General features: G+C 55.2%; 3 protein-coding genes across 5 annotated transcripts in view; 1 reads left to right on the top strand and 2 right to left on the bottom strand.

Moving 5' to 3' along the window:
* ACO2 (aconitase 2) overlaps positions 1-6,598 on the top strand; it is a 297,744-nt gene extending 291,146 nt beyond the window's left edge. The window contains exons 11-19 of one of the 2 annotated variants that reach the window (XM_050805828.1): positions 414-571; positions 789-862; positions 1,426-1,537; positions 2,465-2,587; positions 2,817-2,972; positions 3,885-4,076; positions 4,902-5,034; positions 5,515-5,636; positions 6,093-6,598. In XM_050805828.1, the coding sequence (XP_050661785.1) occupies positions 414-571; positions 789-862; positions 1,426-1,537; positions 2,465-2,587; positions 2,817-2,972; positions 3,885-4,076; positions 4,902-5,034; positions 5,515-5,636; positions 6,093-6,227 (1,205 nt within the window). In that variant the 3' untranslated portion in view covers positions 6,228-6,598. Of the gene's footprint in view, positions 1-413; positions 572-788; positions 863-1,425; positions 1,538-2,464; positions 2,588-2,816; positions 2,973-3,884; positions 4,077-4,708; positions 5,035-5,514; positions 5,637-6,092 lie in introns of those variants that run through there. The other variant, XM_050805829.1, reaches the window with a different exon arrangement.
* PHF5A (PHD finger protein 5A) overlaps positions 1-24,251 on the bottom strand; it is a 132,354-nt gene that overhangs the window by 64,300 nt on the left and 43,803 nt on the right. The gene's annotated exons all lie outside the window — the stretch shown is intronic.
* Positions 6,469-24,093, bottom strand: POLR3H (RNA polymerase III subunit H). 2 transcript variants are annotated; one of them, XM_050806121.1, is made up of 7 exons: positions 23,633-24,093; positions 19,368-19,464; positions 11,300-11,386; positions 10,734-10,797; positions 9,333-9,534; positions 7,871-7,964; positions 6,679-6,739 (listed from the first exon to the last, which is right to left on the bottom strand). In XM_050806121.1, the coding sequence occupies exons 1-6, from the start codon at positions 23,741-23,743 to the stop codon at positions 7,911-7,913; spliced, it is 615 nt and encodes a 204-aa protein (XP_050662078.1). In that variant the 5' UTR covers positions 23,744-24,093; the 3' UTR covers positions 6,679-6,739; positions 7,871-7,910. The 2 variants fall into 2 exon arrangements, with proteins under 2 accessions (XP_050662077.1, XP_050662078.1); XM_050806120.1 differs by lacking the exon at positions 7,871-7,964 and having other exon boundaries at positions 6,469-6,739.

Raw genomic sequence — 24,251 nt, 5'->3', positions numbered from 1 at the left:
CGCCCTAATTATAAAACAATCTTTAAAACCCAGAAAATACTAGAAAGTATAAAAGAAGAAAATTAGCATCTCCTATCAGCACCAGCCCATCAAGGATGGCTGTTCATATGAGCCCTCTGACGTGCCTACGTAGACATGTACATGATATTGCTGTAAAAGGGGTCATAGTACTAATGTGTTCAGTGTCATGGCCAATGACTGCAGTGTCTTTCTTCAAATCATGCCAAGTAATGAGTAGCCTGTCCTTTATTACTGGGTATTTCGGTTGCTTCCAACTGGTCTCTGTTAAAAAGTCTCTGGCCCAGCCCAGATGGTGAACTCTTTTGACCAAGTCTGGATAATTTGAGGTCAGGTGGAGACCTCTGCTCACAGTCTCCTCCTGACCCTTAACCCCACCACCCACAATGCACCAGGTCTAATTGGTAGCTGCACCAATTCAAGCTATGAAGATATGGGGCGCTCAGCAGCTGTGGCCAAGCAGGCACTGGCCCATGGCCTCAAGTGCAAGTCCCAGTTCACCATCACTCCAGGTTCCGAGCAGATCCGCGCCACCATTGAGCGGGACGGCTATGTGAGTGCCCATATCCCCCTGCCTATCTCCCTGACTCCATGCTGAGTAATGCCTCCAGGTGGCACAAGCCCACAGGCGTGTTGGGCCGGGGCTGGTGCAGGTCCCAGTGGCTGCCCTGGGGTTCCAGTATAGCACTTCATCCTGCAGCCACCAAATCACCCCTTCCCATCAGACTCTTACCTGCCCTTGACATTCTGTCTTCCTCTTTCCCTGGCAGGCACAGATCTTGAGGGATCTGGGCGGCATTGTCCTGGCCAATGCTTGTGGCCCCTGCATTGGCCAGTGGGACAGGTAAGAGGCACATCTTTTGACAGGACAGCCCCTTGTGCACAGGGTATGGAGCCCCAGAAGTTGGAGGAGGAATTATTGGGATTGAGAGAAGAGACTCCAGCCAAGATCTATAGCTCCAGGGACTCTTGCCCATTAGAAACCTCTGGCAGACATGCCTGGAAAGTGGGGCTGGGTGAGGAAGAGCCCTGCAGAGGCACTGGGGGGCCACTTGGCTAAAGCCTGGGCTGGCAGGAGGAAGCCAGCGCGGCCTTACCCTAACGGACACAGCAGAAACTCTGATGGAGCCATTGGAGAGGAGGCAGTGGCTCCAGGTCAGGAAACTCGGGCCTTGACCGAAGCCTTGCCTCTGCCTTACGTGTGGTTGCAGGCTGGGCCCAGCGATCCTGAGGTTCCTCTCCGCTCTGCGTGTGGCCCAGGGAGGAGGCAGCCCTGGCAGGGCATCTCCATTTTCCCTCGGTAGGAGCTAGGCCGGGCTGCGCTGCAGGAACCCAGCTTACCTGTTCTCGGCACAGGCCAGGTGACAAGGCCAGATATCCCTAACCCTATTCCCTCTGACCTGGCAGGAAGGACATCAAGAAGGGGGAGAAGAACACAATCGTCACCTCCTACAACAGGAACTTCACGGGTCGCAATGACGCGAACCCCGAGACCCATGCCTTCGTCACATCCCCAGAGGTGAGATCGCCCAGCTGCGCATGAGCCTGGGACGGCCTCTGGGGGCTCCTGGCGGGTCAGAGGAGGAGGCAGGAGGAGATGGGGACTGGGGCCAGGGTTGACATCGCAGGGCAGGGGTCATCCAGGTGGAGCCAGGAGCCACGGGTCTTCCCAGCCCCAGGCGCATGCTTGGTGCTTCCTGCCTGGGGCTCCCTGGGTCGTGGGATTATGAGATATTTATTTAGTGGTTTGTGCTTATGAGCATGGAATTTGGAATCTCACTCACTGCCTAGGACACATCCCAGCCCTGCCTCTAACTCGCTGTATGAGCATGGCCAAGTCACCTACCTTCTCTGTGTCCCCATAATCCTTGGGATTACCTGGGAAAGTGTGTGGGACACATGCAGTTTCTGACTCCAGGTGGGAGTTCCACAAACTCGAGGCCTTGCCATTGTTCCCGTGGCCAGAACCAGCCTTGCTCTTGGTGGTATTCGGCCCTGGCCGTGACTGGCACATGGCCAGGCTCTCTTGACTTGGTTGTTTACCTGCGTGTTCTACAAATACTTCTTGCTAAATGGATGGAAGAATGGCCCCTTCTATGTTTTTAGCGTCCTCCGCACTGAGGGGCTTTGCATCACAGCGGCACTTCTGCGCCAGGCGCCTGCTCCCTCCAGGACAGCTGTGAGGACAGAGGACAGCACTGCCGGCCTGGCCCTGCCGGGATGGGCGAGGCCGCACTGCCCTTGGCTTCCTGAGTCCTCTGCAGTCCCAAGGCCCCATGGTCCCAAAGATCGTCCTGCAGCTCTGGCCCCTGAGGAACACAGGGGTCTGGGGAGAACATGGAAATTTCCTGGGTTCCTGTTTCAGTTTTGGTCTAGGCTTCTGGTGGGTGCAGGAGACAGGAGTGTCGACTGGTGCTGACCAACATACTGGCCACCTCCATTTCAGATTGTCACAGCCCTGGCCATTGCGGGAACCCTCAAGTTCAACCCCGAGACCGACTACCTGACGGGCACGGATGGCAAGAAGTTCAAGCTGGAGGCTCCGGATGCAGATGAGCTTCCCAAAGGGGTGAGCGCCCGTGCCCCCTGGGGGCTCTGCTGGTTGCTGTGTGGCCACAGCACTTCCTTCTCAACCTCACAGCACCTCCTGTGCAGGCAGGGAGGACGCTGCTAGTGAGAAGGGAGCAGCTCTGTTCCCTGGGAAGGGAGGTGGGGCCCGGGGAAACTTGCCTTCTGAGAGTCCGTCCTTGTGGGAACTGAGGACTCAGCACCCCACACATCCCCATCCCCTGCTGCAGGAGTTTGACCCAGGGCAGGACACCTACCAGCACCCCCCCAAGGACAGCAGCGGGCAGCACGTGGACGTGAGCCCCACCAGCCAGCGCCTGCAGCTCCTGGAGCCTTTTGACAAGTGGGATGGCAAGGACCTGGAGGACCTGCAGATCCTCATCAAGGTCAGCAGCACGGGGATGGCATGACAGCCCCACCCTGCCAGGGCCCCCCGTCCCCTGAGCATCGGGAAGGGCCATGAACCTGGAGGAAGTGAGCGAACAGTCAAGTCGCAGGTGGGAGATGAAAGGGAGGTTTGGCTGCAGAGCAGAGAGGGTAGCGCAGTCCAGCGTTCCCCTTCTCTGTGGCCCTGAACTGGGCAGAGCTAGATCTGGCCGGCCTCCATCTGGGGCCCTCAGCCATCCGGCAGCCGCTGATCAGAGCCACCTCCAGCGGGTGTGGACAGGTGAGTACAGCTTAGGCTGGGCTGGGACGGTGTGTGTGATTGCACAGCAGGCTCCACACCTGGCATGTCCACACAGGCTCTGGAAGCTATGGATGACTCCTGCCCCCACAGTTGCACACCCGTGGATATGGGATGGCCTGTGTTTGGCACCAACCAAAAACAAGCCTTTTTGGTGTGGCCAGAGGCCTCCAATCTGTGTCAGATATTAATTTATGCTTTTTATTAAGGGGTCTCCAGGCACCCCTATGACAGAAAAGACTAATCAGTCATCAGCCAGGACCCAGGCATGTCCCGGGCTCCTGTGTCTGGCATGAGGTCGGTGGCTGATCTTGCAGCCAAGGCCTGAAGGGTGAGCGAACATTGACCTGTCCCCACTTTGGGTGACCTGCACCATAAGGGAGACTGAGCAGCCAGAGGCCTTTGAGAGGATGAGTGATGGGCTGGCCGGAGCCCATGTGGCCTGAGGGTGGAAGCACCAGGACCACAGAACACGTATCTAAAACCTTGCCTGCCTCTCACTCCTCTGTCACCCGTCCTGGGCCCCAGAGCCTGCTGCCTGCCTCTGGAGGGCTTGTCATCCACCCCTCCAGGGCCATGCCTTGACCTCTGTCCTCTCTACTCACCACCCAAGGTCAAAGGGAAGTGTACCACTGACCACATCTCGGCTGCTGGCCCCTGGCTCAAGTTCCGTGGGCACTTGGACAACATCTCCAACAACCTGCTCATTGGTGCCATCAACATTGAAAATGGCAAGGCCAACTCCGTGCGCAATGCCGTCACTCAGGAGTTTGGCCCCGTCCCTGACACTGCCCGCTACTACAAGGTGGGTCAGAGTTGATGGGGGCGGGCAGTGCCAGTCGCCACTCCTGAAGGGCCCCGGAAGGCAGGTGCAGGGAGGACATTAGGGGAATGGAAACCAGGAAGGACGCCGGCTGAGCCCAGAGGGGACTGCTGTGGAAGGAAGGAGAGGCCTGCGGCCCCTCCCTGTGGCTGAGAGGGCATGAGGCCCAGGTCCGGTGGTACAGCCGGGTCCCTGCACCAGGAGGAGTTAGTGAGAGCAGCGCTCAGGAGGTATCTGGCCCTAGACCAAGACGAGGAAGGGGGCCGGCTCGGGAAGTCAGAGGCCAACAGGCTCAGAGAGGGGGCTACACGGGGCCTCCCAGTGAGCAGGCAGAGAGGTCTGAGGCCAGTGCCAGGGTCTGAGGTGACTGGACTTGTTCTGCTTTGAGAAACGGACGGAACAAGTCCTGGCCCAGCTGGGTGAGGGGACTCTGGCACCCCCTGGTGGCTGGATGGAGCAGAGGGTGCTCCCAGGAAGGGGGCACCTTGAGCTTCACAGATGCATCTTGGGTGGGGCCCCGGAGGCCGTCCCTGTCTCACCCCCACCTCCCTCCCCACACACCTGCCTCCCTGCCAAGCACCAATGGGTGGGTTCTGTCTTCTGTGCCACTGCAGACAGCCAGGCGCCTCCGTCCCCTCGGGGCCTCGTTTGGGTCTCATTCACCCAGGCTTCACTTGCCCTTAGGCAGCAGGTGAGGAAGGGCCCCTCCAGCCCCTTTACCGGGAGCCTCAGGATGCCCAGGCGCCAGGTGGGTGAGGCCAGGCAGGTGGGGACTGCCTTGTAACCTCACCCCCGCTTGCCTGACAGAAACATGGCATCAGGTGGGTGGTGATCGGAGACGAGAACTACGGCGAGGGCTCGAGCCGGGAGCATGCAGCTCTGGAGCCTCGCCACCTTGGGGCCCGGGCCATCATCACCAAGAGCTTTGCCAGGATCCACGGTGAGCTGGAGTCTGCACCCAGGCCATCTTCATCCCATCCCTAGTGACCAAGGTCACTCGCCCTGCCCGTGGCTGAGTTGGGCCTGATTCTAGGCTATCTCCACTGCAGCCCACAGGCCCATCAGCCTCTCGCCCCTTCTTAGGCTCATACAATGCACATCTGATGCTCAGCTTCCTGGCTTCCCGCAGGCCCTGCTTCCAGGCTTGTAGATCTGAGCCGCTGAGATCCAGGGCACGTGCCAGAGGGTTCTTTTTGATCATGAATGTGCAGCAGGAAGGCCTCGCAGACCTCAGCACCAGCGCACACTTGCTTGGGGCGCCCCTAGTGAAAGGGAGCAGACCAGGGCCCTGTAGTCAATGCCCGGGCATTGTCCCAGGCAGCAGGATTGGGGCAACTCCCAGAGCCCCAGATGGGTTCAGAAAATGAAGCTCTCCAGGCTGGTCAGGCCCCCTGATGACCGAATGCCACCTGCCTTCCAGAGACCAACCTGAAGAAACAGGGCCTGCTGCCCCTGACCTTCGCGGACCCAGCCGACTACAACAAGATTCACCCTGTGGACAAGCTGACCATTCAAGGCCTAAAGGACTTCACCCCTGGCAAGGTTAGGAGGCCAGATCCCCCTGAGGGGGTGGGGTGAGGGGCAGCCACCTTGTTTCCCCTCCTGCACTGGTCCCAGGGTAGCTTCTCCCAGGAGGCTTCATTCCAGCTGGAAAGACCCCCAGTTCTCCAGGTGGCCCCACAGAGAAAGGGAAGCGCTTTCCCAGAGTTGGGGGTTGGGGTCAGCCCAGGGCCCTCCCACCTCCTCAACCTCCCTTTACTCACCAGGACTTGACACTCAGGGGACAGCCCACCCACTGCAGGACCCTCTGGGCCCCAGGAATCCCCTGTAGGTGCCATCTGGGTCTAACCTGGGCCATGAGGCACAGACTGGCCTAGGATTTGGTTTGCCTGCTGACCTCCTAGGTCCCCAGGCAGTCCCTGGCCTCCCTGACCCCCCTGCAGGACCAAGGGCACGTAGTACCCACCACTTCCACCCACACCCACCTTCTCCTTGCAGCCCCTGAAGTGCATCATCAAGCACCCCAACGGGACCCAGGAGACCATCCTCCTGAACCACACCTTCAACGAGACGCAGATCGAGTGGTTCCGCGCCGGCAGTGCCCTCAACAGAATGAAGGAGCTGCAGCAGTGAGGGCAATGCCTCCCCGCCCCCCGCCCCGCCCCAGCGCTGGCGTCAAGTTCAGCCCCACGTGCGCCATCAGCGGATCCGATGCATCCAGTCATGGCTTCTTATTCCAAGATGGTGTGACCAGACATGCTTCCTGCTCCTTGCTCAGCCCACGGAGTGACTGTGGTTGTGGTGGGGGGGGTTCTTAAAATAACTTTTTAGCCCCTGTCTTCCTATTTTTAGTTTGGTTCAGATCTTAAGCAGATCCATGCAACCGTATTTATTTTTGATGACAACACTCCCATCTAAAGTTTTTCTCCTGCCTGATCATTTCGTTGGCTGAAGGATTCTAGAGAACCTTTTGTTCTTGCAAGGAAAACAAGAATCCAAAACCAGCGACTGTTCTATGAGTAAGTGATTGGTGTCTGTGCCATTTGTTATCAGCTTCAGGGTCCAGGAAGGGTCTTTTCAGTCAAGGTCAGTGGAGGCCCGACAGCCACAGCCACAGTTGGATCCATCACTGCGGTGAAGGAGACCTGAGGTGTGGCAGAAATGTTCTCCTGTCACCTCCCACCCCACCCCACCTGCAGAGCAGCCCTGCCCCCCATGTTCCTGTAGCTTCCCTGCTGGGCCAGAATTGAGTCTCCCAGAGAGTGGCCTTCACTCTCCATCTTCCCTGGGCACTGATACGCCAGGCATGGCCTCATGTAGCCCTCTAAACACTGAGGGTGGGCACAATAGCAGATGAGGCCATCTGGAAAGGGAGTGGCATCAGCTGACACCACCAGCCAGCACCTCCACACTTGGGGGTCCTGTGAGAGCCGAAGAGGCCAGGGCAGGAGGCAGGTTCCATGGAGGCCCCATCACCAGGACAAAACTTACTGTAAGGCAAGCGTCCTGGTGTCGGCAGAGGGGCAGGAGGAACCCTGCGAAGCCATGCTGCTGAAGAAACGCTGTGGGCCCAGAGCTGGGGTGTTACCAGCAGTCCCACAAGGTGCTCATGGCAATAGCTGAGATCTGAGGGACAGGTGGTCCCAGGTTTGCTGCTGTCTTGTATCATGAATTTTGGGTAGGGGGTACCAGCAAAGCCCAGAGCTTCCACTGTTTTGATCAGGAACTGGTCTCCTAGAGCTCAGGGGCTACCCCACCTTTTTCCACAAGCTGGTGGGAAGGTGCCTCCCCTTCATGCCCACTCAATTCCAACTGGCAGCTTCCAGTGCCCAAAGCAGCCACCCCAGGCAAGCCAGCCTTACTCCCTATGTACTTTATGGCTCCACCAGGCTCGGCCAGCCTGGGGCAGCCCAGAGCTCACAGCCCCCACGTGCTGCCACCTGGTGGGGGTTGGGGGAGCCCATCTCTGCGGTAAGAGAGGCCATGCTGTCCCAGCGACAGGAACTGAGTGACCTCAGATCATAACACTGGCCATTGAGACAAGGGTGGCCCCTTCCCTTCTGATGCTGCCATTGTTTATTAAATGGCTTTGCTGTCACTGAAAGCAGCGACTTGAGAAGCTCCGGGGGGAGGAGCAGGGCCTAGATGGTGGAGGAGGGGGGCAAGCTGGTGGGCACTCCTGGCCCTGCCCCACTGTCCAGCTCGAGACACATTAGCCTCAGCTGCTGTTAGCATCAGCCTTAGCTGCTCTTGTCTTCACAGACTGCCGTAAGCACCTTCCTGCAGGCTGGTAGGGTCCACTGTCCAGCCCCAGGGCTAGTTGCTGGTCCACCAGGAGAGAAGGCCCAGGCCTGGCTCACTGATGGATCCCTGCCAGGGATAGAGAAAGAACACGCACATTTCACTGACACGCTGGCTTGAACCAACCTGGACGGGAGGTGAGGGGAGCCCAGCAGGCCCAGCACAGGCAAAGTGGAGGAGCAGCACACGGCAGCCCAGAGGCTCTGGGGAGACGTGGGAGCCACAGCAGTGCTCCTGATGGGCACGCAGCAAGCAGGGCGCAGACCCCTCTCCAGGGACCCCAGGCCCTGACAGGGTCAGGGACCCTTCCTCACCCTCAGGCCTGCCCTCCAGGGCCACCCAGGTTCTAACTGGCAGGAAGGCTGAGCAAACATGAGGCCCATGCTCCAGACACATCCAACAGGGAGCAGCCTTGAGGGCCACTCTTCCCTGGAGCCCTCCCTTTTATTTCACTGTTTTAATGCTGCTCCTACAGGGAGCCCTACCTATTTATTTATTTATTTATTTATTTATTTTTATTTTTTGAAACGGAGTCTCGCACTGTCACCTGAGCTGGAGTGCAATGGCGTGATCCCGGCTCACTGCAACCTCTGCCTCCCGAGTTCATGCCATTCTCCTGCCTCAGCCTCCCCAGAAGGTGGGACTACAGGTGCCTGCCACCCACACCCAGCTAATCTTTTGTAGTTTTAGTAGAGATGGGGTTTCACTATGTTAGCCAGGATGGTCTTGATCTCCTGACCTTGTGATCCACAAGCCTCGGCCTCCCAAAGTGCTGGGATTACAGGCATGAGCCACTGCGCTCAGCAGTCCTACCTTTAATCTCAGGGCTTTGATCTCTCCCAAACCCCTTCCTTGATTTCTTTCTCCCTCAAACGCCTCCCTACCCCCAGTTTTTTAAAGACAGCGTCTCATTCTGTTGCCCAAGCTGTAATGCAGTGGCACAACCTTGAACTCCTGGGCTCAAGGGATCCTCCCACCTCAGCCTCCCAAGTAGCTGGGACCACAGGCCACACCACCATGCCCTGCTAATTGATTTTTGTAGAGACAAGCTCTCACTTTGTTAGCTAGGCTGGTCTCAAACTCCTGGCCTCAAGCAATCCTCCCACTTTGGCCTCCCAAAATGCTGGGGTTACAGATATGAGCCACTGCACCTGGCCTCAAAGCCTCTTTATCATTGGTCGTGTCCAGCATGAGCTCTGTCCCCCTTGCAAGCTGACTTGCCCACCCCACCAGCAGCCATGTACCTTTATTGCCTCACAGCCCTGGCCTACAGAAACCCAGGCTCTCCAGGGAGAAGTGACCAGCCAAGGCCCCCACAACAGGATCCCTGACCTGCTGGGGGAGATCCCAGAGCAGAACCCAAAGGACACAGCCTCCAGCCCTGCACTCCGGCTCTCCCGCCTCCATGGTGGTTTCAGTGCCATCAGGGCCACTCACCACAAGCGTGTATGGAGCCTCCTTCTTTGGCAGCTCCTCACTGGAAGTGGTGGCATCTGCTGAGCTGGGCCCCGTGGGGGACGTGTCAACAAAGCTCTCGTCCACCACCCGGAAGCGGATCTCCTCGCCGGTGTCCATGTAGAGGTCGTGCGCTCCTTCCTCCGTCTCATACTCCCACACCCACACCTGCTCTGCTTCGTCGCTGAGAGGGTCCAGGGTCAAGGCAGCAACCAGATCGTGGGAGGGGCTTCCCTCAGCACCCCCCGACCCCAGGAAAAACCAATCCCAGGGTGAGATCACTGTGGCTGGGAAGTCACAGCAAAAGCAGGTCCCAGCCCCATGTGCAAGGCCTGGGCCAAACAGCGAAGAGCAAGCGCTCTTGGATGCCAGGACCGAGGATGGGGAACACAGGGCCTCCAGTCAGACACCACGGCCAGACGCACATGAATCTCAGAGCACCAGAGCAGGAGGGGACGAGACATGGTCCAAGTCCCACCTCTTAAGACAAGAGCAACCTGGGCCTCCTGCCATGGGGCCCCACATACCCTTTTCATCAAAGCCTTGCAACAGGCTGATGGGCACCCAAGGACTTGCCGTTTCCAAGAGGATGTAGTGGGATGGGAGGTCACCTACCCAGTTGGATGACAGTTGGTGAGAGAACCAGCCGCGCTGCGCCAGGTTTTCTAACACATCCTGGAGTCACACATAGACCCAGAGCCGTGCGGCCACCCAGCCAGGGCAGCCCCCCTTGGCCCTCCATCACCCCCAGCAAAGCCCACACAGGGGAGCATGGGTTCTCTGGTGGCAGTCCCACTGTTGGGTCCTGCCTCTGTGCCAGGTCCCGTGCTGTGCACTGTGAGTACAGCTGTGACACATCAGAGTCCTTCCTAGTGAGGAGTCTCAGATTCATGGATAGCCCCACAGAAACAGACAACCCCAGTACAGCAAGGTGAGGGGTGGGACAGGGACAACGGAGGCCCAGAAGGAACACATCTCAGCCCATGACCCAGCACACAGGCAAGGCCTCACGTCCCAGGGACCAGCGTAAGCCTCCAGGGCAAGTGATCTTTAAGATGATTGCTGCAGGGAAAACCTAAGCAAAGTGAACCAGAAATGAATGGTGTCCCCCGGGACACCACAGCTCTAATGGTGTGCAGTGTACAACCCAGACAGCCAAGCCTGACAGCACCGACAAAGACAGGCGCGTGGGCATCACTTCACTCCCTGAATGGGAGGCACAGACAGGCTGGTGCCTCTGGAGCAAAAGCACAGGCTGGGGGCAGGCACGGAGGCCAGTGGCATCAGGTTACAGGACCCAAAGGCCACCCTAAAGAGTGGGGACCTTCCTTTGGAGAGGCCTGAGCTCCTCTGTGACAAACCACTTTAACCTTGGGAGGATACAACTTGGCTGGCTGCTGCAGTGACTCTGGGGGGATGAGAATGTCATCGAAGAAGCCTAGAGAGACTGGAAGGAAGGAAGCAGGTGATGGCCTGAGATGAGGGTTCCCAGTAGACACCAAACATTGCAGGGTCTGATGCTTGACAGGCAAGCCCTGCCCTGGGCTGCTCACGAGGTGGATGTCATTATGGAAAACTAGGCCCCTTCCCCGCCTAATGCCTCTGCCTACACCACCCACACAGCCGAGCAGCCCTGGGCAAAGCCCGGAGCACCTAGTCCCCAAAACCTCTGCACACAACAGTGACCAGTGGGCGCTGAAGACTCCCAGTCACTTCCACCAGCTTCAGTGCCTACCCTGAAGCCCAGAGTGATGGCCTGACAGTGAAACCTCACTGCTGACGGAGGTCCTCACACAACACATGAGAGGGAGGGTGGGCAAGCTTCTCTGACACCACCGGAAAGGTTCAGCCTCAACACCTGAGCCCTCCCCTGACCATGTGGATGGGCACAGACCTCCTGCCCCCACAGTGTTCCCAAGTCTTGTCTGAGGCATCAGGGCCACGGTTACCGTGCACTCCTTCTGGGCTGCAGCCTTTGATCTTCCCAATCAGAATCTCGTCTAGGAATGGATGAAATACCACGTAGCGAAAATGGACTGGAAATGAAGAAAGCCCGTCAGTGACGCTGACTGGGGCCCCAGCGCACTCCCATGTCACCCTCAGGTGCCAGCACACCCGGGGGCCTGTGTGGCTGCTCCATGCCACATCCCCCTGCAGGTCCCAGACCCTCCCCTTGTCTCCTGCAAGTTCACAGCATGGCCCCCACAAGGTGCCAGCAGCAGCTGTCCTAGAATTGGGCACTCCCAAAACTGCCAGGTTACTCACACCTGAGCCCAGACTCTGAGCCATCAGTGGCTCCAAAGTCAATTTCAACCTCCCTTCAGGCTCTCCTTCAGCTCCTAAAAAGGGCAGAAGCAACTGGTAAAGAAAGCAGGGTTTGAAGCTGGGCACAGTGGCTCACGCCTGTAATCCCTGCACTTTGGGAGGCTGAGGTGGGCAGATCACGAGGTCAGGAGATCAAGACCATCCTGGCTAACACAGTGAAACCCCATCTGAACTAAAAATACAAAAAAATTAGCCGGGTGCAGTGGCGGGCGCCTGTAGAGTCCCCGCTACTCGGGAGGCTGAGGCAGGAGAATGGTGTGAACCTGGGAGGTGGAGCTTGCAGTGAGCCGAGATCACACCACTGCACTCCAGCCCGGGCGACAGAGCAAGACTCCGTCTCAAAAAAAAAAAAGGATGAGTCTAAAGAACCATCAAGAGGAAGGAAGCTGGGGTGGTGGTTCATGCCTGTAATCCCAGCACTTTGGGAGGCCGAGGCGGGCGGATCATGAGGTCAGGAGATTGAGACCATCCTGACTAACACGGTGAAACCTCGTCTCTACTAAAAATGCAAAAAATTAGCCGGGCGTGGCGGCAGGTGCCTGTAGTCCCAGCTGCTTGGGAGGCTGAAGCAGGAGAATGGCATGAACGCGGGAGGTGGAGCTTGCAGTGAGCCGAGATTGCGCCACTGAACTCCAGCCTGGGCGACTGAGCGAGACTCCATCTCAAAAATAATAATAATAATAACCCAAAAATTATTAGCTAGGCAGGCCTGGCATGGTGGCTCATGCCTGTAATCCCAGTACTTTCGGAGGCCAAGGCAGGCGGACCACCTCAGGTGAGGAGTTCAGCACCAGCCTGACCAACACGGAGAAACCCCGTCTCTACTAAAAATACAAAATTAGCTGGGCATGGTGGTGCATGCCTATAATCCCAGCTACTGGGGAGGCTGAGGCAGGAGAATCACTTGAACCCGGGAGGCCGAGGTTGCAGTGAGCTGAGATCGAACCACTGTACTCCACTTGGGTGACAAAGCGAGACTGCATCTCAAAAAAAAAAAAAAAAGCTGGGCATGGTGGCAGGCACCTGTAATCCCAGCTACTCAGAAGGCTGAGGTACCAGAATTATTTGAACCTAGGAGGCAGAGGTTGCAGTGAGTAACCCTGTCACTGCCTTCAAAAAATTTTTTTTAAAAAGTAGCACAGTTGGCCGGGCGCGGTGGCTCAAGCCTGTAATCCCAGCACTTTGGGAGGCCGAGACGGGCGGATCACGAGGTCAGGAGATCGAAACCATCCTGGCTAACACGGTGAAACCCCGTCTCTATTAAGAAATACAAAAAACTAGCCGGGCGAGGTGGCGGGCGCCTGTAGTCCCAGCTACTCGGGAGGCTGAGGCCGGAGAATGGCGTGAACCCGGGAGGCGGAGCTTGCAGTGAGCTGAGATCCGGCCACTGCACTCCAGCCTGGGTGACAGAGCGAGACTCCGTCTCAAAAAAAAAAAAAAAAAAAAAAAAAAAAGTAGCACAGTGGTTTCCAGGTGCTGGCGGGGTGGGCAATGGGGAATTAGTGTTAAATGGCTAAGGAGCTCCAGTCTGGGATGATGAAAAAGTTTTTCTGTTGTTGTGTTTTTTTGTTGAGACAGAGTTTCACTGTCGCCCAGGTTGGAGTGCAGTGGCACCATCATGGCTCACTGTAGCTTCAAACTCCCAGGCTCAAGTGATCCTCCCGTCTCAACCTCTCAAGTAGCTGAGACTACAGGAACATGTCATCATGCCCAACTCATTTTTTGTATTTATTTATTTATTTGAGATGGAGTTTCGCTCTTTTTTTCCAGGCTGGAGTGCAATGGCGCGATCCTGGCTCACTGCAACCTCCGCCTCCCGGGTTCAAGCAATTCTCTGCCTCAGCCTCCTGAGTAGCTGCGATTACAGGTGCCCACCACCATGCTCAGCTGATTTTTGCATTTTTTTAGAGACAGGGTTTTACCATATTGCCCAGGCTAGTCTCAAACTCCTGGGTTCAAGTGATCAGACTCCCAAAGTGCTGGGATTACAGGCACGAGCTGCCACATCTGCCCTATGAAAAAGTTCTGGAGGTGGGCCGAGTGCAGTGGTTCACGCCTATAATCCCAGCACTCTGGGAGGCTGAGGCAGGAGGATCACAAGGTCAGGAGATTGAGACCATCCTGGCTAACACAATGAAACCCCATCTCTACTAAAAATACAAAAAATAATAAGCTGGGCGTGGTGGCCGGCGCCTGTAGTCCCAGCTACTTGGGAGGTTGAGGCAGGAGAATGGCGTGAACCCGGGAGGCGGAGCTGGCAGTGAGCCGAGATGGCACCACTGCACTCTAGCCTGGGCGACAGAGCAACACTCCGTCTCAAAAAAAATAAAACAAGAATATGAATGTGCCTAATGCCACTGACCTGTACACTTAAAATGTTTAAATTGGTAAATTTCATGTTATGTATATTTTACAATAGAAAAAAATGAAACAAAAAAAAAGAAAAAAAAAGAAAAAATGAAACAAATGATAAACCTGTTAAAAAAGGCAAAAAAAAAAAAAAAAAAACCGGCCAGGCATGGTGGCTCACGCCTATAATCCCAACACTTTGGGAAGCCAAGGCAGGCCGACTGCCTGAGGTCAGGAGTTCAAGACTATCCTGGCGAACATGGTGAAACCCCATTTCTACTACAAATACAAAATTTAGCTAGGTGTGGTGGTGGGCACCTGTAATCTCAGCTACTCGGGAGGCTGAGGCAGGAGAATGGCTTGAACCCGGGAGGCAGAGAGGTTGCAGTGAGCCAAGATCGTGCCACTGCACTCCAGCCTGGGCAACAGAGAAGACTGTCTCAAGAAAAAAGAAAAGAAAAAAGGTGGGGGGTGTCTCTGCACCGACTCTGGCTGAGGAAGCTGCCTGATTTGCAAATCAATAAAATATTTTAAAATGTTAAAAAATAGGCTGGGCGCAGTGGCTCACGCCTGTAATCCCAGCACTTTGGGAAGCCGAGGCAGGCAGATCACGAGGTCAGGAGATCGAGACCATCCTGGCTAATACGGTGAAACCCCGTCTCTACTGAAAATACAAAACATTAGCCAGGCATGGTGGTGGGCGCCTGTAGTCCCAGCTTCTAGGGAGGCTGAGGCAGAAGAATGGCGTGAACCCGGGAGGCGGAGCTTGCAGTGAGCAGAGATGGCGCCACTAATCTCCAGCCCAGGTGACAGAGTGAGACTCCGTCTCAAAAAAAAAAAAAAAAAAAAAAGTTAAAAAATAAATAACTAAAGGTGGCCACAAAGGAGCACTGCTCTGGAGCTGAGAGCAGGGCCCCCAATCAGAATGGGGCAGGCCGGGGCAGGGTACAGCAGGTCCCAGGCTGGGAGGGTGTGGAGAACAGGGGCTGGCACCAAATAACGAGGGGTAGACTTAGCCAATGGGGGTCAGGGTCCCATGCCACAAAGGCCATCATCTGTGAGCACGCCCTACGTGCCCGGCACTAGACCAAAGCTTCGCTCAGATTTGCTCGTTGACTCCTCACAGATATTTAATGAGGGAGGAAGGTTCTATTACTGTCATTATACTGTGTGCACAGATAGGGAAACCGAGTCTCAGAGAGGTAGAGCAACCGCTCCCAAGGCCCAAGCAAATAAATATTTCTCTGAACAAAGGTGAAGGCACAGCATGACCTGGTGCTGAGCCCTTCCAGCACTGGCTTGGTGACAGCCCTGAGTGAGGCGGCAGGGTTGCAGGAGTGGGAGCAGTGGGAACAGGGCCTGGGGTCAGCCGTCAGCCTCAAAGCATGGCAATTGGTTCCCACAACAAAAATCACAGCTCACCCTGCATGGTGCTCAATGGGAGTTTTATAGCTGCAGGGTTAACCCCATTGTACAGAGGAGGAAACTCAGGCTGAGAGGCGGAGGTACCCACCCAAGGTCCCCATCCAGGAGGCCAGAGCCAGAATTAATTCAAATCTAGGTCCTTGTGATCACTCCATGCCTCCCACCTGATTCCCAAGAAAACAGAGACCCAGGACAGATGAGGGTGGGGGCTAATAAAAGTCAGCAGTAGAAATCTTCCAATTGAATAGACAGAATTTCCTCCGACTTTTTTTTTTTTTTTTTTTGAGACAGAGTCTCTCTCTGTCACCCAAACTGGAGTGCAGTGGCGTGTTCTTGGCCTCGTGGGTTCAAGTGATTCTCCTGCCTCCACCTCCACCTCCCAGGGAGCTGAGATTACCAGCACGCACACCACCATACCTGGCTAATTTGGTTTTTTTTTTGAGACGCAGTCTTGCCCTGTCGCCTAGCCTGGAGTGCAGCGGCACAATCTCGGTTCACTGCAACCTCTGCCTCCCAGGTTCAAGCAATTCTCCTGCCTCAGCCTCCTGACTAGCTGGGATTACAGACATATGCCACTTCACCCAGCTAATTGTTTTTTTTTTTTGAGACAGAGTCTCATTCTGTCACCCAGGCTGGAGTGCAGTGGCCGGATCTCAGCTCACTGCAAGCTCCGCCTCTCGGGTTCACGCCATTCTCCTGCCTCAGCCTCCCAAGTAGCTGGGACTACAGGCACCTATCGCCACACCCGGTTAACTTTTTGTATTTTTAGTAGAGACGGGATTTTACCATGCTAAGCCAGGATGGTCTCAATCTCTTGACCTCGTGATCTGCCCGCCTCGCCTCCCATAGTGCTAGGATTACAGGCCTGAGCCACCGTGCCTGGCCCAATTTTTGCATTTTTAGTAAAGATGGGTTTCACCATGTTGGTCAGGTTGGTCTCAAACTCCTGACCTCATGATCCGCCCACCTCAGCCTCCCAAAGTGCTGGGATTACAGGCGTGAGCCACCATGTCCGGCTTTTTTTTTTTTTTTTTTTTTTTTAATTTTTAGTAGAGACGAGATTTTGCCATGTTGGCCAGGCTGGTCTTGAATTCCTAACCTCAGGTGAAACACCCACCTTGGCTTCCCGAAGTGCTGGGATTACAGGCATGAGCCGCCACACCCGGCCCCAGTGTGACTTTTTTCTCCAAGTTTTTCTGCAATTTCTAGTACCTATTACCACTTGTCTCCTGGACAACCAAGGCCCCTGTCCAAATGCGGAGACTGGGCTCAGCTCGGCCTCCTTCTCTGTAAACAGAGGCCCTCGTGGTTGTTTTCACATCACAGTCTTATTTCTCTGCTAATAAAAATGCTCCTAGTCCATATAAAGACAGCCCGTCTCAGGCCGGGCGCGGTGGCTCACGCCTGTAATCCCAGCACTTTGGGAGGCCGAGGCGGGCGGATCACAAGGTCAGGAGATCGAGACCACGGTGAAACCCCGTCTCTACTAAAAATACAAAAAATTAGCCGGGCGCGGTTGTGGGCGCCTGTAGTCCCAGCTACTCGGGAGGCTGAGGCAGGAGAATGGCGGGAACCCGGGAGGCGGAGCTTGCAGTGAGCCGAGATCGCGCCACTGCACTCCAGCCTGGGCGACAGAGCAAGACTCTGTCTCAAAAAAAAAAAAAAAAAAAAAAAAAAAAAAAAAAAAAAAAAAAAAGACAGCCCGTCTCTTTGGCCTCTCAGCGTAGCATGGTAACATCTATGTGAACTAATTAATTCGCTGAATGCCTGGACGCAGACACCAGGCAGTCTCATAGCATACTCTGGAATGTTCTGGCATCTCTGTGCTGAGAGGCTGACCAGTATGGACTACCACAGGGCTTATCCATCACAGGCTCATGTGACAACCACCTGGCACCTTGTTGTAAAACAGCCTTTGGGGCCAGGGGCAGTGGCTCATGCCTATAATCCCAGCACTCTGGGAGGCCGAGGTGGGCGGATCACGAGGTCAGGAGTTCGAGACCAGCCTGATCAACATTGTGAAACCCCGTCTCTACTAAAAATACAAAAATTAGCCAGGTATGATGGTGCATGCCTGCAATCCCAGCTACTCAGGAGGCTGAGGCAGGAGAATCACTTGATGCCAGGAGGTGGAGGTTGCAGTAAGTCAAGATCGCGCCACTGCACTCCAGCCTGGGCGACAGAGTGAGACTCCGTCTTAAAAAAAAAAAAAAAAAAAATTGGCTGGGTGCGGTGGCTCACGCCTGTAATCCCAGCACTTAAGGAGGCCAAGGCGGGTGGATCACAAGGTCAGGAGATCAAGACCATCCTGGCTAACACGGTGAAACCCCATCTCTACTAAAATTACAAAAACTTAGCCAGGCGTGGTGGTGGGTGCCTGTAATCCCAGCTACTCAAGAGGCTGAGTCAGGAGAACGGCGTGAACCCAGGAGGCAGAGCTTGCAGCGAGCCGAGATCGCACCACTGCACTCCAGCCTGGGCAACAGTGCAACACTCCGTCTCAGAAAAAAAGTATTTGGGCCCATCCCCCAAGATTCTGACTCAGGAGGCTTGGGGCAGGCTGAGAACTGTGCTTCTGAGTGTCCAAGGGATGGCAGGCTCGGTGCCTGCACTCTGGGAGCCTGAACCCTCTCAATGGGCCTCTCACTGTCTTCTACACTGGCTTGGTCCAGACATGAGAATGAAGAATGCCCCTCTCCCGGGGCTCAGCACCTCCCTTGACTGCTGGTCCCCACTCCTCTCGGCGTGGTCCTCTCTCTACTCCTCCCTCTTTCCAGGATCTGGTAATCACCCTCCCATCCTTGGATGCACACCCCTTTGCAATGTAACTGCACTTTCTCCCACCCAGAGGTGAAGTCGATTTCTCCATACCCTCACCCTAGCCAATGGGATGGAAGCAGAGGCTTGAGAAGTACTCATGCACTGAACTTTGGAACCTTAAAACCGCCAAGCCCAGCCTGGCCTACTGAAAGATGAGACCATGTGGGGCAGAGATGGGCCAGCCCGGCCCAGGCTCCCAGTAACCAACCAATCTGCCAATCTTCAGAATGTGAGACCATCCTAGATCGTCCAGCCCCAGGCCAGCCAGCCCAGAGGAAAACCACCCAACTGACCCACAGAATAGGGAGAAACAATCCAAGCTGATAAGTCACTGAGTGCTCGCTAGGTGCTAAGGCTCGGTCCTAAGAGCTTTCATGTATTAACTCCTTAATCCTCACAACAGTCTTGGAATATAAAATCTATCCTGAACTGCACCTGACAGATGAGGAAGCAGAGGCACAGAGCCATGACATATTCTGCCAGGACACACAGCTATTAAGAGGCAGAGTTCAGCTTTGAATCTCGAGACCACACTCTTACTTACTGTGTCCTACTATCGAAGTCCCCTCCCACAGCCAGCCTGCTGATCCCCCTTCCGTCTGCTCTCCACAGGCAGTGGGCAGTCCGAGGAATGGACAAGGTGCAGGGCTCAGTAGCAATGAGACCAAAAGGGCACAGACATAGAGCTATGATGTCAGAGCTGAAGAGGCCTTGAGAACCACCTAGTCCACATCCCAGGCCTCACAGATGAGGAAACAGAGGCCCAGAGAAGATAAGTCTGCCGCTGTCACCGGGTCAATTCCTGGCCAATTCAGGATGAGGCCCCAGGTCTCTCAACCTCCAGGACTCCCAGCACCCTCTGGCCATCTCTTTGGCTTTAACCTTTTAAAATTTTTAAATACTTTATTTATTTATTTATTTATTTAAAGACAGGGTCTTACTATGTTGCCCAGACTGGCCTTGAACTCTGTGGCTCAAGAGATCCTTCCGCCCTCAGCCTTACAGGCACACACCACTGAACCTGGCTTTGGCTTGAACTTTTGCTACAGAAAACTGAGCCCCAAGAAACCCAATGCCCCAGGGACAGAAGATACCCACCTTTGGTGTGTGATGCGCCATCCCCAGGGAATACATAGGCATCCTCCAGTTTGGTGATATCAAACAGACATATGCAGAGTCCCACGTTGTACACGACCTGCATGCATACAAACATAGACACACAAGTACACATGGACACAGAGTGACCACAGGCCCAGCTCCCAGGCAGTCTGAACCCCTCACAACCGCAAGCAAGCCATGATTATCTCCTTTTTAAGGTGAAAATGAGTTTGTGGAGGAAACCAGGGTAAGGAACCTCAGAACGATGCAGAGATCTGGAAGGAGCAGGGCCTCAGGTGACAAAACAGGTCCAGGTTCCAAGGCCAGCTCTACCACCCACTGTGTGACTGCCAAGAGGGTCACTTCACCTCTCTGAGCCTCAGTCTCCCCATCAGAGAATGGGAAATACCAGGCGGCAGGATTATAAAATAGAGATAACAGATGTGAAGCCCCTAGCCTAGTGCCTGGCTCGTGCGCTGAAAACAATCATCATTGAGGATCTTTGTTATTACTAGTGAGGACCAGTGACAGGAATGCTAGCTAAACGTGCAGTCTCCGACATCCCAAAGCCAATGCCAGAGCTCACAGTTTAGTAAGCGTCAGAACCATTGTGCTCACAACATCTTAGATACACAGATGCAGCCACAGGGACTGCAGCTGGCAGAGGGACACATGACCTAGGCCCCAAGAATGTGCAGAAATCCCATGCCCCCACCCCACACCATGGTGTTTCAAACAACTGGCTACTCAGTGTCTGCTTATCTGCCACCATGTCATCACCCCCACTTAGAACCCTTGCAGGAACTGTCCAAGAATTAGCAAGAAGCTCAGAGAACTCAGAGTTGTGGCCAAACCTCACCAAGATAAGGCCACAAGATCCATGCCCTTTGTCAGACCATGGATTTCTGTTTGGGCCTCCTCTCAAATGATTCATCTAATTGACTACTATAAGACTTGTCCCAACAGGACCTGTACTCCAAAGGGACTCCATTCCCTTCTTGGACTTTCTACCCCTTCTCTCTCCACAAGGTCCGTACCTCATCCCCCAACAGACCCTCACCTTCAACCTCACAAAGTAACTAGCAGCCATCCACTTAAAGACTCCATGAGTTCCCTTCACCACCTAACAACCTTCAAATCAACCTCACCTCTTCTGAAGGGACTGCCTCAGGAAGCTGAGCTTCCTCTTTCTGGCTCCTTCTCAGTCCATCACCTCCTGATGCTCCACGGATAAAGACCAGTACCTCATCCTACAGGGCTGTGTGGCCTGGCCCCCACCCACCTTTCCAGCCTACCCTTCCCTATGCCCAAGCCACACCAGCCTCTTCCACACCATGGTGGGTGTTGTACCCCGTCTTCTTTCTTTTTTTTTTTTTTTTTTTTTTTTGAGGCAAAGTTTCACTCTTGTCACCCAGGCTGGAGGGCAATGGCACGATTTCAGTTCACTGCAACCTCCGCCTCCTGGGTTCAAGTGATTCTCCTCCCTCTGCCTCTCAAGTAGCTGGGATTACAGGCGCCCGCCACCATGCCCAGCTACAGCTACTTTTTGTATTCTTAGTAGAGATGGGGTTTCACCATGTTGCACAAGCTGGTCTCGAACTCCTGACCTCGGGTGATCCACCAGCCTCAACCTCTCAAAGTGCTGGGATTACAGGTGTGAGCCACCGCGCCCTGTCTGTATTCCTTCTTCACAGGGCCTGTGCACATGCCAGTTCCTGCCTTCAGGGCTCTTCTCTCCACCCAGTCCCCTCCCACCCCAGAAAGGAATCCTCTGGTTGGCTCTACTTCACCATCAGATCTCAGTTCCAACCCCACCTCCTCACCAAAGCTGCAGGTTCCCTCATTCCAGGGGATGGTCCTTTGTTCCCACAGGTGTGTGAACACCTGTCCCTCATAGCATTTACCTCAATTTGTCACCACACCCTCAACTATGGACCCCTCTCATTCATTTTTTTTTTTTTTTTTTTTTTTGAGACGGAGTCTCGCTCTGTCACCCAGGCTGGAGTGCAGTGGCCGGATCTCAGCTCACTGCAAGCTCCGCCTCCCGGGTTCACGCCATTCTCCTGCCTCAGCCTCCCGAGTAGCTGGGACTACAGGCGCCTGCCACCTCGCCCGGCTAAGTTTTTGTATTTTTAGTAGAGACGGGGTTTCACTGTGTTAGCCAGGATGGTCTCGATCTCCTGACCTCGTGATCCGCCCGTCTCGGCCTCCCAAAGTGCTGGGATTACAGGCTTGAGCCACCGCGCCCGGCGGACCCCTCTCATTCATATCTGCTTTTCCCAGCACACTATAGCTCAGAGCCTTGCCTCTGTTTCATTCAACAGACAAATGGCTGGGCGCAGTGGCTCACACCTGTAATCCCAGCACTATGGGAGGCTGAGGCAGGCAGATCACCTGAGGTCAGGAGTTTGAGACCAGCCTGGCCAACATGGCGAAACCCTGTCTCTACTAAAAGCACAAAAATTAGCCGGGCGTGGTGGCAGGCACCTGTAATCCCAGCTACTCAAGAGGCTGAGGCAGAAGAATAGCTTGAACCCAGGAGGTGGAGGTTGCAGTGAGCCAAGATTGCACCACTGCACCCCAGCCTGGGCGACAAGAGCGGGACTCTGTTTAAAAAACAAACAAACAAACAAAAAACCCACATAAGGCCGGGCGCGGTGGCTCAAGCCTGTAATCCCAGCACTTTGGGAGGCCGAGACGGGCGGATCACGAGGTCAGGAGATCGAGACCATCCTGGCTAACACGGTGAAACCCCGTCTCTACTAAAAATACAAAAAACTAGCCGGGCGAGGTGGCGGGCGCCTGTAGTCCCAGCTACTCAGGAGGCTGAGGCAAGAGAATGGCGCAAACCCGGGAGGCGGAGCTTGCAGTGAGCTGAGATCCGGCCACTGCACTCCAGCCCGGGCTACAGAGCAAGACTCTGTCTCAAAAAAAAAAAAAAAAAAAAAAAAAAAAACCCACATAAAATTATGGAACATCTACTGGTGCCAGGCTCTGGCTAAGTGAGGGGATACTTCAGGGAAGAAGACAGATAAGTCCCTGCTCTCAAAGAGAGGGAAAGGAAAAAGTCTAAGATGGAAAGAGTGATGCGACACAGAATACCTGGAAAGGGAGGACTGCCAGAGAAATGGCAGTGGGAGGACCTCTCAGCTGGCACTAAGGCACATAGGCACGGCGCAGAGATGGCGCACAAATATTGGCTACTAGAATGAAGGGATGAACCTCCTGACAGTTAACTCTGTACTACTAGAACTGTTCATCTTCACAAAAACAATGCACTGGCCCAGAGCGGTGGCTCACGCTTGTAATCCCAGCACTTTGGGAGGCCAAGGTGGGGAGATCAAGAGATCGAGACCATCCTGGCCACATGGAGAAACCCCGTCTCTACTAAAAATACAAAAATTGGCCGGGCACGGTGGCTCACGCCTGTAATCCCAGCACTTTGGGAGGCCGAGGCGGCGGATCACGAGGTCAGGAGAACGAGATCAACCAGGCTAACATGGTGAAACCCCATCTCTACCAAAAATCCAAAAAAAATTAGCCGGACGTGGTGGCGGGCCCCTGTAGTCCCAGCTACTTGGGAGGCTGAGGCAGGAGAATGGCGTGAATCCGTGAGGCAGAGCTTGCAGTGAGCCGAGATCGCGCCACTGCACTCCAGCCTGGGCGACAGAGCGAGACTCCATCTCAAATAAATAAGTAAATAATAAAAATAAAACTAAATACAAATACAAATAAAAAAATTAGCTGGGCATGGAGGCACGTGCCTGTAGTCGTCCTAGCTACTCGGGAGGCTGAGGCAGGAGAATTGCTTGAACCCAGGAGGCGGAGGTTTGCAGTGAGCCGAGAATGCGCCACTGCACTCCAGCCTGGGTGACAGAGCAACACTCCGTCTCGGGGAAAGAAAAAAAAAAAGAAAAGAAACGAAACAAAACAAAAACAACAAAAAACCAATGCATGGCTGGAAGGACAGCAACATTTTATCCCCATTTTACAAATGGAAACTGAGGCCCAGAGGGGTTAACTTGCCTGCAATTGCAAAGTAATTTAGAATTGTAGAGTCTGACACTTCCAGTTACAACTCCCTTTTTTAAGCCCATTTTCTTTTGATCCCCTTCAACATCCTGTTTCACGGTGAACAGAAGTTCTGAGACATTAAGCCGCTTGCCCACGGCCAGGGCTTGGCATGATGGAGGCCAGGCCTGCGGCCGGTGGGCGGCGCTGGCTCTCCCGCGCCAAGGCCTGCCCGCGAGCCGTGGGCCCAGTACCTTGTTGGCCAACTTCTTGTTCAGCTCCTCGGCAATGGAGTCGTTGAGCTTCCTCTCAAACTGCCAAGGGGGGATCCGCACCGTGTCCACCATCTCCACCAGGACAAACATCCCGGTCTGCGCTGGGGGCTCTGGGAACGGGAGGGTCAGTCAAGCACCAGGGCCGGGGGCGGGGAGGATCCCCGAGCCCCTTGGTCCCGTCGCGGTCGCTGAGGCCCCCAGGCTGGCAGTGAGGCTGCACGGGGCGGTCTCGGGTGCCCGGTCCGGGCCATGCTCCGCTACTACAACGGGAGGAAACCGAGCCCAGAAGGAGGCGCTCTCTGTTCAGAGCTCCGGGTGCGCGCCCGCGCCGCGCGACCCCGCCACGCCACGCCCCGCACCCGCGCCACGTGCCGCCGCGCGTATCACGCAACACGCACCGCACACAGCCGCTCGGTTTTGCGTGGCTGCGGGCGAGATTCCGAATCCATCGCTTCCGGAAAACCCACCAATAAGAAGCCTCTGTCCGCCCGAGGCGCACAGAGCGTGTACCCGCGCACTGCGTGGGGCGGAGAGAGGGCGGGGAGGGGGCGGGGCCTCCTCCTTTCACAGGAGCAGAGCGTTTTCCCAGCTCCCGACG

Source organism: Macaca thibetana, chromosome 10, assembly GCF_024542745.1.
Source record: "Macaca thibetana thibetana isolate TM-01 chromosome 10, ASM2454274v1, whole genome shotgun sequence".
Taxonomy (NCBI): Eukaryota; Metazoa; Chordata; class Mammalia; order Primates; family Cercopithecidae; genus Macaca; species Macaca thibetana.
Note: the sequence above shows the minus strand (reverse complement) of the source record. Positions and strands in the feature narration are given on the sequence as shown.

Bases quoted from the DNA above. Each gene is read 5' to 3' on its own strand.
- POLR3H (XM_050806120.1), bottom strand. From the start codon at position 23,743: ATGTTTGTCCTGGTGGAGATGGTGGACACGGTGCGGATCCCCCCTTGG. The intron at 10,798-11,299 runs GTAACCGTGGCC...CCTTCCTTCCAG, and splicing joins CAGCCCAGAAGGAGTGCACG to TCTCTCTAGGCTTCTTCGAT. The intron at 6,740-9,332 runs GTGAGTGGCCCT...GCCACACCTCAG, and splicing joins AGGCTCCATACACGCTTGTG to GTCTCCTTCACCGCAGTGAT.